The 15353-nt window shown below is 43.9% G+C and overlaps 1 protein-coding gene across 3 annotated transcripts in view; it reads left to right on the top strand.

Annotated features, from left to right (window-relative positions):
• Positions 1 to 1079: 1079 nt before the first annotated feature.
• The window catches only part of VTI1B (vesicle transport through interaction with t-SNAREs 1B), a 42496-nt gene continuing 28222 nt past the window's right edge, over positions 1080 to 15353 (top strand). For all 3 annotated transcript variants that reach the window (XR_008427277.2, XR_008427278.2, XM_024567619.4), the window contains exons 1-2: positions 1080 to 1592; positions 14268 to 14326. Coding sequence is in view for 1 of the 3 variants with exons in the window: in XM_024567619.4 (XP_024423387.1) it covers positions 1478 to 1592; positions 14268 to 14326 (174 nt within the window). In the remaining 2 variants the exon portion in view is untranslated. The remainder of the gene's footprint in view (positions 1593 to 14267; positions 14327 to 15353) is intronic.

The raw sequence follows: 15353 nt of genomic DNA, 5'->3' as shown, positions 1-15353 counted from the left end.
AAGTCTAGCTACAGTATAGTCTCAATTGAGATGCCATTAACTTCAGTTGTGTAATAATTTGATCATTCAGTTACCCATCTTCTGCTTTTCTTTTGTGTTGCTGTTCAAGGATTACTTTTTCCATCCCAGATTACTTGTCTCCTTTTTGTACTTGCCCCTTCTGTAACAATGCTGTGGGACTTTACAGTACACTGCCTGACACCAAAAATCTCAAGAGTTTGCTTTTTCTCTATGCTTAACATTAGGAGCTTAACAAGTTTCTTGAATCAATGGTTACTGAACTCACTCTAGTAAAAATAAGGGTCCAGGAGATATAAATCACAATCATTTCCTCCTGAACAGTCATATATTTCTAAATACGTGTGGGCAGTTTTAAGTATTGGGCTGCTAAGCAAACATTCCAGAACCAGCTCCACAGGCAAACCATGTAATCAATGAAAATAGGAATTCCCTTCCAGTGAACGATGGAAACCCATGGAATGCAGGAAAAGACTTTGTTACTGTTAACACATTACGCTTAGTAGGAATGGGACTTGCAGCCGGGTCCCCCACGCTCACCACATTATAAATTACCCAAGCGCCCAGAGTGAATCTTTTCATCACCAGCGTGTGCCCAGACCCCCGCACAGTGACTGTTTAACACTTACAAACATCTGCGGAGTGAACGAAAAGCCCTAAGGCCATCCGGCCGCTAAAGGCTGAGTACATTTTGGGTGGTCACATTGCCCAGGGAACGCTTCTGAAAGCAGGTGACCCTGGTCGCTTGACCTCCCCAGGAAAGGTGCTTTACCGCTCGAGGGCAGGCAGGAGCCTGGCCCGACTACATTTCGAGGGCTGAACGCTAACATTTGGTCAGGACACGAACTAAGGAAGTCAAGGGGGACCCAAAAGTGCTATGACAGTGAGATGACGTCCAGACACACAATGATACCAAACCAAGACGCTCAGACTCACTCCAGTGTGTTCCGGCGCAAGACCGCACCCCTCGACGCGTGACCTCCGGTAAGTGCGCTTTCCTGGCCGAACTACAGCCCCCGGCATGCACTGCAGCGCCCGCCCGACACTGGGGGCGGGGCCCCGGGGAGAGGCGGCCGCGCTGCCAGTCCCGCGGGTCCACATAATCCCTTCCGTTGTGGCGGTCCCCCGAAACCCGCGCTGATTGTATCCGGAGGTCTTGGACTGCTGCTGGCAGGGGCGCGCCGCTGCTCTCACAAGATTCTCCCGGGCGGCGCGGTGCGCGCGACCTTTCCCTAAGGCTTTCGCGCGCGGCTCTCCCTCCGTGACGGCGATGAAGGGGGTGGGCGTTCCGGGTCGGGAGGACCCAGCCGCGGCCCCGGAAGCGCCTCTTCCAAGGTGGGCGGTGGCGCTGCTGGAGGAGTTCGCGGTGATGCCTGCGGAGCTGGGCGGCTGATAGCTGTGGCAAGAGCGGGCCCAGGGTGCGAATCTCGGCGGCCGCTGCTTGAGCCCTGCCTGCGCCATGGCCACCTCCGCCGCCTCTTCCGAGCATTTCGAGAAACTGCACGAGATCTTCCGCGGTCTCCATGAAGACCTACGAGGGGTGCCAGAGCGGCTCCTGGGGACTGGAGGGACAGGTGAGGCGGAGGCGGGCCGAGCCCTGGGTAACTCAGCTCCGTGCGTTCTGGGAGGAAAAGCCCTCTTCCCAGACCTGGGCTCTTTTCTCTTCTCTTCAAACACGTCCCCTAGACTTGGCTGGACCCGGCGCTCAGGATCTCTCCCTGCTTCCACTCAGGGTGCTCAGTGATGGACCCTCGGAGTACCGTTTCCTTGGGATTGTTGATTCTCCGATTGCCTTCAAGTTTTTCTCGTCTCATTCTCACTGTGGCAAGAAGAGCATTGGAGACTTTAAATCTGCGGTCCTCTATTTCAGTAGATCGGATTGCTTTTGGAGCCCTCTGTATTTTGTTTTATGCATTTAAATGATTATTCTCAAGAGAGGTACATAGTTTTCACCAGACTGGCAAACGATCCCTAGCACCAAAATGGTTAAGAACCCAAAGGAATCATAGCTTTTGGGGTTGGTAAATACCGGTTTGGGGAGTTTGGTCTTTAAAATCAGGATTGTGGCTTTTAGGTGTTGTCCCGTTATGAACTTTCTGCTTAGACTGTTTCCTGCCGCAAGGTTTCAGAATTCAGGTGGCTGCAGTCTTTGCCTGGAGGAGCTTGAGTTGTCCTGTTAAATCCATAGGAAGCACAGTTCTTCGCCTCATAACGAAATAGATCTTGATGGCAAGGCGGATAAGACTTTGTTTTACTGTTTTTACTTAAGGGCCAGAGCTTGAGGGTTAGCTCTGTGAGTTACCCAAAGTTGTATGAATCAAATGACTGGTGAGAATGAAAGTCATGTTTGTTTAACTTGTACTTACTGGGACAGGTCACTGTGTGCCAGACACTGCCTTAGATGCTGTTAACATTGTAAATTACAGTGAAAAGACCTACAAATCCTCATTTTAGCCGCATGATGACGTATAAACATTAAGAGGCCATGTTGAGGGCAACACAGGCATACTTTGTTTTATTGCAGTTCCCCCTTTTGGCTTCACAGATGTTGTGTTTTTAAGAAATTTAAGACAAGATCCTCTACCTGCAAAAAGATTACGACTCACTTTATTGCAATAGTTGCTTTATTGCGGTCCTCTGGAATCCAGCCCACAATATTTCCAATGTATGCCTGTACAGGAAAATAAAGCAGGGCAAAGGAGTAGAGAGAGGGGGAGCACTCTGATTTTAAATGGGGGTGGGGGCTGTGAAAGGCCTATTTGAAAAGATGGCATTTGAGCAGAGGCATGAATGAAGTGAGTAAACCATTCAAAAACCTGGGAGAAGTGAGTGTCAGGAGGACTGACTAGCACTGCAAAGGTCCTTGAGCAGAAATGGGGTTGGCATGTTCTAGGATGAGCAGGAAGGCCAGGCCAGTTGTGTTGGAGGTGGACGGAGCACAGGAGATAGCGGTAGTACACAAAGCTGGAAAGAGGTAGGCAGGACCAGATCGTGTGGGGTCTTGTAGACCTCAGTGAAAGTTTGCATGTTGCTAAATGAGATGGGATGCAGTTAAAGGATACTGAGCAAGAGAGTGATGGGATCTAATTTACAGGGTTGAAAAAATACAGGGTTTTTGTTTTTTTTTTTTCCAGCCAGGTGCTGAATTTAATTTTGCAATACCCATTTATTTAAGGTTAATTAATGCATTCTGTTTGAAAAGTAGAAAACTGAGTTAGTTATATTCACTTTTGTCATCTACCTAACCTTTTCCTCATTTCTGCAAAGAGGGCAATCAAAACGATGTGAATTTCTACCCAAGCACAAAATACTCTAACATAAGTTGTTGGTCACAGACTCAGTTGTTTAATGGGTAAGTAAATACAGCATACACAAATCCTCAGGTTATAACAAGAATTTCAACAATTTTCAATCTCCCTGTGCACTACTTTGTTCATACTACTCAATGAATATTTTTTGAATAAATTGAATTTAATTAAGTAAACACACCAGGCCTCATCTCTGATTCCTTATTTCTACTTCAAGGACTACTTCATAAGCTTTCCTAAGCTTTAATTTCCATCATGAATTATTAGGCGCTGAATAATGCACATAACATGGCCCTTGCATTTAGCTTATGTGCTATAATTGAATTCAGTCATTTTTCAATAATGTTTATTGAGAATTATTATGTATCAGTCAGTGTCCTGGGCCCTAAAGAGTTCCAAGAGTTCTTGCGTTAAACGTGAATCAAGAAGCTGTGTATAGTTGTATATTTAACAGCAGGGATTCTAGAGCCAGACTGCCTGGGTTCAATTCCTACATTTGCCGCTCAGCAGCCGTGTGACCTTGGACAACTAACTTTAACCTAACTAGTTTGCCCTGCAAAATGGGGGGCAAATCATAGTATTTACTTCATAAGAGTTTTATACGAATTAAGTAAGTTAACCTATGTAAAGCCCTTAGAATACTGCCTGCCTGACAATAGGAAGAGCGATTAGCCATTGATACTGTTATATGGGGAAGTGGATATTTTATTTAAATAAAACATGAGAATACTAGCTCTGTATACAACTACTCTTACCTTGTTCTAGTTTCCCATTTTTCCCTAGAGCGCCTCTCTTCTAACATGCTAGACACTTTACTGGATGTATGGTGTCTGTAGTACAGGGTCCGGCACAGATAACGCCCCTTTTTTTAATTACAAAATCATAAACATGTAATTCTCTAACATAACAGTATCACACTCAAGTACACCATATGACATTTTAGGTGGAATGTTCAACTTAAAACTATAGATTATGACGCCCATATTATTACCCTACCAACCACACTCAAGCAGACCTTACTTCTGCTGGACCCTGTATATTATTTGTCTTCCAGTAGCATGGCGGTTTTCAAGGTGTGGTCCTTGGACCACAGCATCAGCATCATCTGGGAACTTGTTAGAAATGCAGATTCTTAGGCCCCCCAACCAGTCAGTAACCATTAATTGTTTTAACATACTATCTCTTTTAACAGCCCTTCAGGGGATTTCTGATGTGTGTCAAGTTTGAAAGTGGCTGAGCTAGAACATAAGGTCTATATTTTCTCCACGTTCTTGCCAGCATTTGTTATTTCTTGGTCTTTCTTATAATAGCCTTTCTAACAGGTGTGAGGTGATGTCTCATTGCGGTTTTGATTTGCGTTTCCCTGGTGATTAGTGATGTTGAGCACCTTTTCATGTACCTGTTGGCCATCTGTGTGTCTTCTTTGGAAAAATGTCTATTCGTGTCCTCTGCCCATTTTTTAATCAGATTGTTTGGGTTTTTGCTGTTGAGTTGTACGAGTTGTTATATTTTTTGGATATTAGTCCCTTACCAGGTTTATGATGTGCGTATATTTTCTCCCATTTGGTACATTGCCGTTTCATTTTGTTGATGGTTTCCTTGGCTATGCAGAAACTTTTTAGTTTGATGTAGTCCCTCTTGTTAATTTTTGCTTTTGTCACCTTTACTTTTGGTATCTCATCCAAAAATCTTTGTCAAGACTGGTGCCAAGACCTGTTTTCTTCTAGGAGTTTTATGGCCTTATGTTCAAGTCTTAAATCCATTTTGAGTTAATTTTTGTGTGTTGGGTGAGATAGGGGTCCAGTTTCGTTCTTTGTATGTGGCTGTCAGGATTTCCCAACACCGTTGATTGAAGAGACTGTCCTTTCCTGTGAGATGATAGAAAAAATATATATTGGTCTCTGCCCTTAGTCACTGGCACGGAGCTCCTAAACCCCTTGTAATTTCCTAAATGATAAGAACACTAAGAGCATCTTGTTCTAATGTTTGGTCTTTGACTCCGTCCCTGACACAGGGCTCCTAACCCCCTGTACGTGCCTCCGTGATAAGAGCACTACGAGCATCTTCTGTTCTAGGGAGGCAACTCTGGGTGGGCTCTTGGGTGGCTCCTCGGTGGGGGCTGATCACCAGAAAGACCAACCCATGATTCGAAGCTTGATATTCAACCCTGCTCCCCACTTCTCTAGAGAGGGGAAAAGGACTGGAAATGGATTTTAAAATTGATCATGTCTACGTGAGGAGGCTTCCATAAAATCCCAATAGTATGGGATTCAGAGAGCTTCCAGATGGGTGAACACATTCACACCAGGCGGGTGATGCACCCAGCTCGGTGGGGACAAAAGCTGTTATGCTCAAGACCCTCCCAGACCTTGCCCTGTGTATTTCTGCATCTGGCTGTTCATCTTTGTCCTTCACCATACCATTTAATAAACTGGTAACCCTAAGTAAGTGTTTTCCTGAATTCCGCGAGCTGCTCCAGCAGATTAATTGAGCCTGAGGAGAGGGCCCTGGGATCCTCCAGTCTGTCACCAAACTGAGCAGAAGTCGTGGGTAATCTGAGGATCCCCTACCTGTCGTTGGATCTGAAGAGGGCAGGGAGAGGCAGTGTTGGGGGATCTGAGCCCTTAAGCCATGGAACCTGATGCTGTCTCTGGGTACAGAATGGTGTTGAACTGTAGGGTGCTCAGGTGGTGTTGCAGTTCTTGGTGGGGGGAGGCCCCCATGTATTTGGTGACTAGAAGTGAAGTGTTCGGTGTGAGTAGTAAAGGAGACATGCAGGAAAGAACCAGGAAGAAGGACTGGGTTTTTTCTCCGTACAGGGGATAAAGACATAAGAGGGGGAAAGATATGTACATTTTCCTGATATGTACATTTCTCCATTGTGTAGTCTTGGCTCCTCATAAATTAATTGGCCGTGTATGTGGGTTTCTTCTGGGCTCTCTGTTCTGTTGATTTTTGTGTCTGTTTTATGGCAGTACTGTACTGTTTTGACTACTATCACTTTGTACTATAGTTTGAAGTCAAGAAGTGTGATGCTTCCAGCTTTATTCTTTTTCAAAATTGCTTTTGCTACTCAGGGTCTTTTGTGGCTCCATACAAATTTTTGGACTGTTTGTTCTATTTCTGTGTACGAGACTTTCACTTCCTAGCTTACATTTCTTCCTGTTTTATTCTTTTTGATGCCATTATGTCATTGTTTTCTTAATTTCTTTCTGATACATTATTAATGTACAGAAATAAAACAGATTTTTGTATACAGGTGCTCCTCACCTTATGATGGGTTATGTTCCAATAAATCCATTGTGAGTTGAAAATACAAGTCAAAATGCATTTAATCCATCTAACCCAGCAAACATTGTAGCCTAGCCTAGTCTACCTTAAACGTGCTCAGAACGGTTATATTAGCCTACAGCTGGGCAAAGCCATCTGCTGTTGGCGCCAGAGGCACAAGAGTGTATTGTACTGCATCTCACTAGCCCATGAAAGGATCAAAATTCAAAAGTCAAAGTGCAGTTTCTGAGTGCATATCACTCACACCATCAAAAAGTCCAACTGGTAAGTTGAACTATCGTAACTTGGGGACTGTACATTTTGTATTCAGCAACTTTGCTGAATTTTATTAGTTCTAACAGTTTCCTGGTGGAGTCTTTAGGGTTTTCTATATATGATATCATGTTATCTGCAAATAGTAACTGTTTTACTTCTTCCTGATTTGGATGCCTTTTATTTCTTTTTCTTGCCTAATTGTTCTGGCTAGGACTTCCAATACTATATTGAATAAAAGCGAGAGTGGACATTCATGTCTTCTTCCTGATCTTAGAGAAAAAGCTTTCATCTTTTCGCCGTTGAGTATGATGTTAGCTATGGGCTTATCTTATATGGTCTTTATTATGTTGAGATATATTTCCTTTATATCCATATTTTAAAGTTTATCATAAATGGAAGTTGAATTTTTTCAGATGCTTGTTTTGCATCCGTTGAGATGATAATGTGATTTTTAAAATTGATTTGAGAGAGAAACCATCGATTTATTGTTCCATTTATTTATGCATTCATTGGTTGCTTCTTGTATGTGCCCCAACTGAGGATCGAACCCACAACCTTGGCATATCGGAACGACGCTGTGTGAGCTACCAGGCGGGGGCCTGATCATGAGTTACAGTCTTCACTTTGTTAATGTGGTTTGTCATGATTGATTTGTGGGTAACCATCACTGATTGCATCTCTGGGATAAATTCCACTTGAACATGATATGTGATTCTTTTAATGTATTGTTGATTTCCATTTGCTAATATTTTGTTGAGGATTTTTGCATCTTTGTTCATCAGGGATATTGGCCTGTAATTTTCCCTTGTGTGTCCTTGTCTGGTTTCAGTATCAGTTGAAATGTTCCTTCCTCATATGTCATAAGTTATGTATTTTCTTTTGTTTATTTTGTATCCTAGGCACCTAGAACAGTGCCTAGTACATACTAGGTGTTCCATAAATATTTGCCAAATGATTGTATAAATACTGTGGATTGTTAGGAAGAAAATAATACGTGATTGGGTATTGAAAGAACCATCTTCCACATTTTCATCACTTTTAAAATGGATGTGTACATACCTGTTAAAACAAAGGATAGCAGACACAGTGTGTCCAATTTTAGCAAGTTTGTATGACAGTGACAATTTATTATATGTGATTATTAATCTGTTTAATATTATATTAATATTGTTGCAAACAGCTGTGATTTCTAGTCTTAGTTTTGAAGCATCTGAAAAGGTCTCTCCAAATATTCAGAGTGCTGTAAATTCTTACCCAATTAATATAGTAAGTGCCTATAGTCAGGGTTTTTGTAGCACCATAAGGCATTTCTCCACGTCTTACTGAGTGTTGTAAGATTGAAAGTTTTTCAGTTTAATTCACAATATGTATATGTGAGACCTCAATATGTATATGTGAGACCTCATTATTTTGTGAACCAGAAAAAAATAACAACTATGGAGGACCTTATGCAGCGGGTTGGTAAATGCCAATTAGTCAGTGATTACAGACTTTTAATTTTTGCAACACTCTTCACATTGTTTAGTGAATTTTACTTTTGCTCTTAGTTCTTCCTTAAGGATTTACTTTAAAAAACAATGATAGTTGCTATTTATTGAACCGTTAATACACCTGGCATTTGCCAAGTACTTTTTATGTTTATTATCTCTTGTAACCATTTCAGACTACCCTACGAGGTGAGTACTTTTGTATTTCCTATTCGTACAGGAGAAAATAGGCTGAGAGGAATCTGATGCTTTCAAATTCTCCCTAGTGTAAGATTAGGTAGATCATAGTGGTCTACAAATGGAGGATGTAGGTCTTAGAAATGCCACAGTGGGGCGCCAAAAGCAAATTAGTCACAGATTTTAAAGGTCCTGGTGAGACCCAAGTTATTTCCACAGCTCTAATGGACCAGAATTCTGGAGCTGCTAACTCAGACCTCCTGTGAGGAAGAGAGGGTGTCACCCTGCTGACCATTAAGGCGGGCTTCCTCCAGCTGTCTTTCAAAGCTGACTACATGTGTCGTGTTCCTTGTCCGGGACAGGGTGCTGCCATCGCCCAGTTTACCAAAGAGAATCGGTCTCGAGTGCATAACTCCCATGTGACTGGCTTGGGAAGACGTGAGTGGAACAGATTTTACCTGTTGCTAAAGGCTGTACCCTGGGGGCACAGGAATGCCCGCCAGTGCTATAGTGTATAGAAGCATTGGATCGGGAGTCAGGAGACTTGCACACTCCTCCTGTGACCTTGGGGAGGGTAGTTTCTCCAGGCTCTAGTTTCCACAACTGTGAGATGAGGTCAGACCAGACGGGTGATCTCGGAGGTCCATCGCAGCCTAGCTGTCATCGATTCCACAAATCCGCGACTGCAGGGTAGAGCGGCGCTACTGACACCGCCCGGCCGGGTAGGGTTCGAGCTCGTGCCAACCCCGAAATATCGGCCTCCCTGACTTCATCATCAGAAGGGATGATTTCCAAGGCTGTAATAAAAAATCTTAGGATTACATAAAGGAACTCATGTGGTGAACTGAGTATATTACTTTTAAAAGTATATAATCTGTACCACACTCCTAGGAGAATGTATATCTCATGAAATCGGGTAGCGAGTGGGGTATTCCAACTCCACAAAGACGGAGAATAGCCGAATCATGTAGAGAAATTGAAGAGTCAAGATTCTATGGGTTACCTCTTTTCTCCCTACCTATTTTTATGTAGCTCTTTTCTTTGAATCATTCTAGAATTTGCCCCTTAAGAATGCAGACTTTCATATCCTTTAGCAAAGGAAGCGTGTAGGAAGGGACTTCGTGACTGACAGAGTCGTAGGAAAATCGGAGCCGGGAAGGGAACGCACTTACACACAGACCGCTGCTGCTTACTGTCCGGCCTGGGTCAGGAGGGGTGTGCTTGAGTTTGGAGATGGGCCCAGTCAGGGGACTGGTGACCCTTGGCACTTCTGTGACACAATACAATACCTTTCCCTGGAAGTAGCCGTTCTTGATTGCAGGCGTTATTTCACTGCTAGTGGCTGGAAACACAGCCACTCAGGGGTAGTAACGGCTGCTGTGGTGCTTATTTCGTCAGGATGGTCGAGGTGCGCACCATTTGTCATGGCTGAATTTTCTTTTCTTTTTTTTAAACAACAGATCCTGGTTTTTGTGAGTGGTGTGGAGTAAGAAATAGTTCGCCTGGAGTGCCTTGTATATATTAAGGGGATGTCACGTGACAAGGGATGAAGCATAATAAAGAGTTCATTGTCAGGTTTAAGGTTCTAAAAATTGTGAGACCTATAAAAGAAAAGGTAAATTTCCCTGTTCTGGAGGAGCTTGATCTCAAGTTGAGACTATATTAGAATGTTCACATCCAAAATAATTTATAATCGCTTAAAAAGCGGCAGACAGCTGACATGGTAGATGCTATTGTGATTACCAAAAGTGTAAATCCATATGAAGCACAATGGTGATACTACATTGGATTGGGTTTGAAAATCCAGGCTCACGGGGAAAGTCAGGGTAAACAAAACTATCTAGGAAGATTTTAGGGCAGCGTACTGAGTACCCACGTCCCCCCCCTCCATAAGCCCAACTCAAGCTGTTTTCTTTGGCATTGGAAAAGATTGCTCTTTCTTCAATGGATGGAAGTGCTGGCTTGTATTTAGGAGTCACACTGAATGAAAAATACATAGCTTTAAAAGACTGTGGCCCCATACATGCTGCAGCATGGGTGAACTTTAAGACATTATACCAAGTGAGATAATCCAGACACGAAAGGACAAATATTGTGTGGTTCCTCTCATACGAGGTGCCTGGAGTAGTGTAGCTCATAGACACAGAAAGTAGAAGGGGAGACAACCAAGATGGCGGCGTAGGTAGACACACTGCGCCTCCTCGCACAACCAGAACTGACAGAGAATCGAACGGCAAGGGGGTCCGACACCAAGGAAATAAAAAATAAACATTCATCCAGACTAGTAGGAGGGGCGGAGACGGGCACCGGGGTGGAGAGGACTCTCGTGGCTGTGGCGGGACCGAGACTGGTAGAGTGTGGGACAAACGGCCCAGGCAGTCCGAGCACTAGCAGGCCCTGCAGCCCCACATTTGCACAGATAAACCGAGAGGGCCAGACTCGGAGTGGCGGAGAGCGGGGCAGGCAGAGCGGTGGGTAGCACCCCACGGCCCCACATTCGCGCATAGATAAACCAGACGAACAGCGGCTCCCCACACAACCCAGGGCTCCAGCTCAGGGAAATAAAGCCTCGAACCTCTGATTGAAAACTCCCGTGGGGGTTGGGGCAGCAGCAGGAGAGACTCGCAGCCTCACAGGAGAGGTTGTTGGAGAGACCCACAGGGGCCTAGATTGTGCACAGGCCCACCCACTCGGGAACCAGCACCAGAGTGGCCCAGTTTGATTGTGGGTAGCGGAGTGAAAGACTGAAATCCGGAGGAGAGTGAGGCTGGTGCCATTGCTCCCTCTCGGCCCCTCCCCCACGTACAGTGTCACAGCACAGCAACCAGCGTTACCCCGCCCCGGGGAACACCTAAGGCTCTGCCCCTTAAAGTAACAGATGCACTAAGACAAAAAAAAAAAAAAATGGCCCAAATGACAGAACACTTCAAAGCTCCAGAAAAAATACAACTAAGTGAGGAAGAGATAGCCAACCTATTGGATGCACAGTTCAAAACACTGGTTTTCAAGATGCTCACAGAATTGGTTGAAGCTGTTCAAAAACCAGATGAAAAAATGAAGCCTATGCTAAGAGAAACAAAGGAAAATGTACAGGGAACCAATAGTGATGCGAAGGAAACTGGGACTCAAATCAACAGTGTGGACCAGAAGGAAGAAAGAAACATCCAACCAGAACACAATGAAGAAACAAGAACTTGGAAAAATGAGGAGAGGCTTAGGAACCTCCAGGACATCTTGAAACGTTCCAACATCCGAATTATAGGGGTGCCAGAAGGAGAAGAGGAAGAACAAAATATTGAAAACTTATTTGAACAAATAATGAAGGAGAACTTCCCCAGTCTGGCAAAGGAAATAGACTTCCGGAAAGTCCAGGAAGCTCAGAGAGTCCCAAAGAGGCTGGACCCAAGGAGGAACACACCAAGGCACATCATAATTACATTACCCAAGATTAAATGCAAGGACCTACATCCAAGATTACTGTATCCAGCAAAGCTATCATTTAGAATGGAAGGGAAGATAAAGTGCTTCTCAGATAAGGTCAAGTTAAAGAAGTTCATCATCACCAAGCCCTTATTATATGAAATGTTAAAGGGAGTTACCTAAGAAAAAGAAGATCAAAAATAGGAACAGTAAAAATGACAGCAAACTCACAGTTATTAACGACCACACCTAAAACAAAAACAAGAGCAAACTAGGCAAACAACTAGAACAGGAACAGAACCATAGAGATGAAGATCACATGGAGGGCTGTCAATAGGGGAGTGGGAGGGGGAGAGGGGGGGAAGGTACAGAGAATAAGTAGCATAGATGATAGGTGGAAAACAGACAGGGGGAGGGTAAAAATAGTGTAGGAAATGTAGAAGCCAAAGAACTTATAAGTATGACCCATGGACATAAACTATAGGGGGGGAATGTGGGAGGGAGGGGGTGGGCAGGATGGAGTGGAGTGGGGGAGGAATGGGACAACTCTAATAGCATAATCAATAAATATATTTTTTTTAAAAAAGAAAAGAAAGTAGAAGGGAGGTTACCAGAGTCTGGGGTTGGGGGCAATGGGGAATTAGTGTTTAATGATTCTGGAGTTTCATTTGGGGTAGTGGTGATGGTTGTATAACAATGTGGATGCATTTAATGCCACTTAACTGTATACTTAAAAATGGTCAAGATGGTAAATTTTATGTATGTGTGTATATATACACACATATATATTTCCACAATTAAAAATAAGACTATCCCCAAATTGTGAAGGTAATTCCAAAAGATGAGTTCAAAAAACATTGTAAGCCACAGTAACTTTGTGGTAATAAGTAGATTATGTGTAGATTTCTGGGAGAACATTTGAATGTAGACATTAAGAAAAACCAAGCTCCTCACTAATAGGGCTAGTTTTTGCTTGTTAGATGATGAAGAGAAGACCTACCTCACTTTATAGCCAAAGAAAGTCAGGTCTCAGAGAGATGGAGAATTGTCCAAGCTTACGCAGTAGGTCACGCCCAAAGCTGGGGCCAGGACTTGGTCCCCTTTCCTCGCCAGCAGTTATCCCCTGTCTGGTGTTTACCAGGTGGCAGCGTGCCGGGACCCCCTTCATCATTTTTGCCATGTCTGGGTACCGTTTTTACTGTTACTTGTTTTCCTTATATCAACTCACTTCACGTAAAATACATTTATTGAATACATGAAGTTATTTAAAAGGAAATTTTCTGTCATTACTTTAAAGATTATTTATTTACTTATTTTTAGAGAGAGGGGAAAGGAGGGAGAAAGAGAGGGGGAGAAACATCAATTAGTTGCCTCTCACACACTCCCAAACGGGGAACTGGCCTGCAACCCAGGCACAGGCCCTGACTGGGAATCGAACCAGCAAACTTCCGACCTTTAGGTCCGCAGAGTGACGAGCAGCCCAACGAGCCACACCAGTCAGGGCTATGTCACTACTTTAAATGGGTGATGTGTAGAACCTATCTAAATGATCAGAAAAAATACAGGGAAGGCAAAATGATGCTGTTTTAGTTAGATGTTAATTGCTTTGAAGCTGAAGCCTCTTCGATTTTCGTTGACAAGGGGAGAGTAGTAATTTTTAGGCATTAAAGACATATTAGCACCAAGAGGACATGATATGAAGGACTGAAAGGGAATCAGAAGGGAGTGACTTTCTATGGGTCAGTTCCGTAGTACCGCCAGTGGTACGGCAGAGAGGCGTGCCACACCGTGTAGCTTCCCCAGCGAGCAGGTGGGTGGGCTTTGAATTTGTTCTGCAGAAAAGCAGTGAATATGGGCTAAATAGAGAAGTGATTCATAGTGTGGGTGAAAGTGGAGACCAGGGTTTCAGAAACCAGTATTGGTTAAACATTCTATTCATGTGCCTGGTCTCTCTGTTAGGATTGGGGGTAAAGATTGGCAACACTTAACTTAGCCATGAAGTGTTTCTTAGTAGGGACATCGTTGGCCTTCAGGGCCAGATTATTAGCACGCAGGACTGTCAATACCCATGGATATTCTTGTTCCCTGGGTCCTAAATGCCAGTAGCAACACCCTCCCTCTCCCCTTGCCCCAGTCATCGTGATAACATGATAACGAATTCCCATACATTTCTAAGTGCCTTTTAGGAGTGATGAAGCACTACTACCCCCAGCAGGAGAGGAATGGGGAGTGTATTCTACACAGAGGGAATAGGCTCTATAAATGTTAGGAAGCAGGACTGAGCATGTGAAACTTGTCTTGTCTTTTCCAGAAGAGAAGAAGAAACTTATCAGAGATTTCGATGAAAAGCAACAGGAAGCCAATGAGACGGTGAGAACAGGGAACAGGTCCTTACTTCTGCCTGGTGTTCATCTTTTCCAAAAGTAATGCTATGTATGATCTGATCACAGGTTCTCTTCCTGCCTGTTCCGACTTTGATTATTTCTGACTAAATGAGGCCAGTTTGGGGGGCTGGGGGGTGGGGTGGGGAAACAAAAACAAGCGGGTAAAGCTTGAAGCCTCTCCTGAAATGAGGCTTTGACAACACATTCCTGATGTGAGTTGTAAAGGGCATTCTCTTACCTTTCCCTGGGTGATCTTTTAAAATCTCATTTAAAAGCTGGCAATTTGGATCAGTTATTCTTCTTTCTTTAAACTTACTGTCACAGAAAATGTAGCTCAGAGGTGGCTCTAAGCCACATTCCCTGCTGTTTTAAAAGACAGCGTAGTGGCTGGACCTCGTATCTTGACATGCGTGGGCAGGATGAGTTCCTAGGCAGAACCCAGAACCCAAAACTGGCAGAAGTTGGTCCAGGTTTCTGAGCATAATCTGTGGCAAAAACAAAACAAACAAAAAGACCTGCTTTTACCTATTCGAAGAGTCCTACTGTGTCTATTAGGCTCTAGCTTCAGCAAACCCTTCAGGAGTTTGGGGCTGAGATCCAGCTCCCTCGTACTACTCTAGAAAAATAGTTGCCCCTCGTTTTTACTTCCCTGGCATAGATTAAGAAGAAAAATTCCTTTTAAACCAGAGAAGTTCCTTCTTGCTTGTTGAAGAACAAACAACTTGCCTATTCCGGTGAAATTTGGAGAAGCTGAGCTTGTCTGCACCCTTTCCCCTGGAGCACATCAGTTTTAAGGAGGATCAGCCCACTGGACTGCGGAGGCTGTCTCCTTCATGATGGCAATGCTAGAAACTTCTCAGTATCTGTGTACACCTGCGATATCCATGATACCTGTTCCAGAGCCAGTCTTCTTCTTTGGTTAACATCTTAGTAGCATTTTTAAAATCTTTTAGCAAATACCCATTTGGTGCTTGCCTTCTTTCTCTGAAGCTAGCAGAAGTAACCAGTCCTAC

The sequence above is a fragment of the Desmodus rotundus genome, chromosome 7 (genome assembly GCF_022682495.2).
Source record: "Desmodus rotundus isolate HL8 chromosome 7, HLdesRot8A.1, whole genome shotgun sequence".
Lineage (NCBI taxonomy): Eukaryota > Metazoa > Chordata > Mammalia > Chiroptera > Phyllostomidae > Desmodus > Desmodus rotundus.
This window is presented reverse-complemented; position numbering and strand designations above follow the sequence as displayed.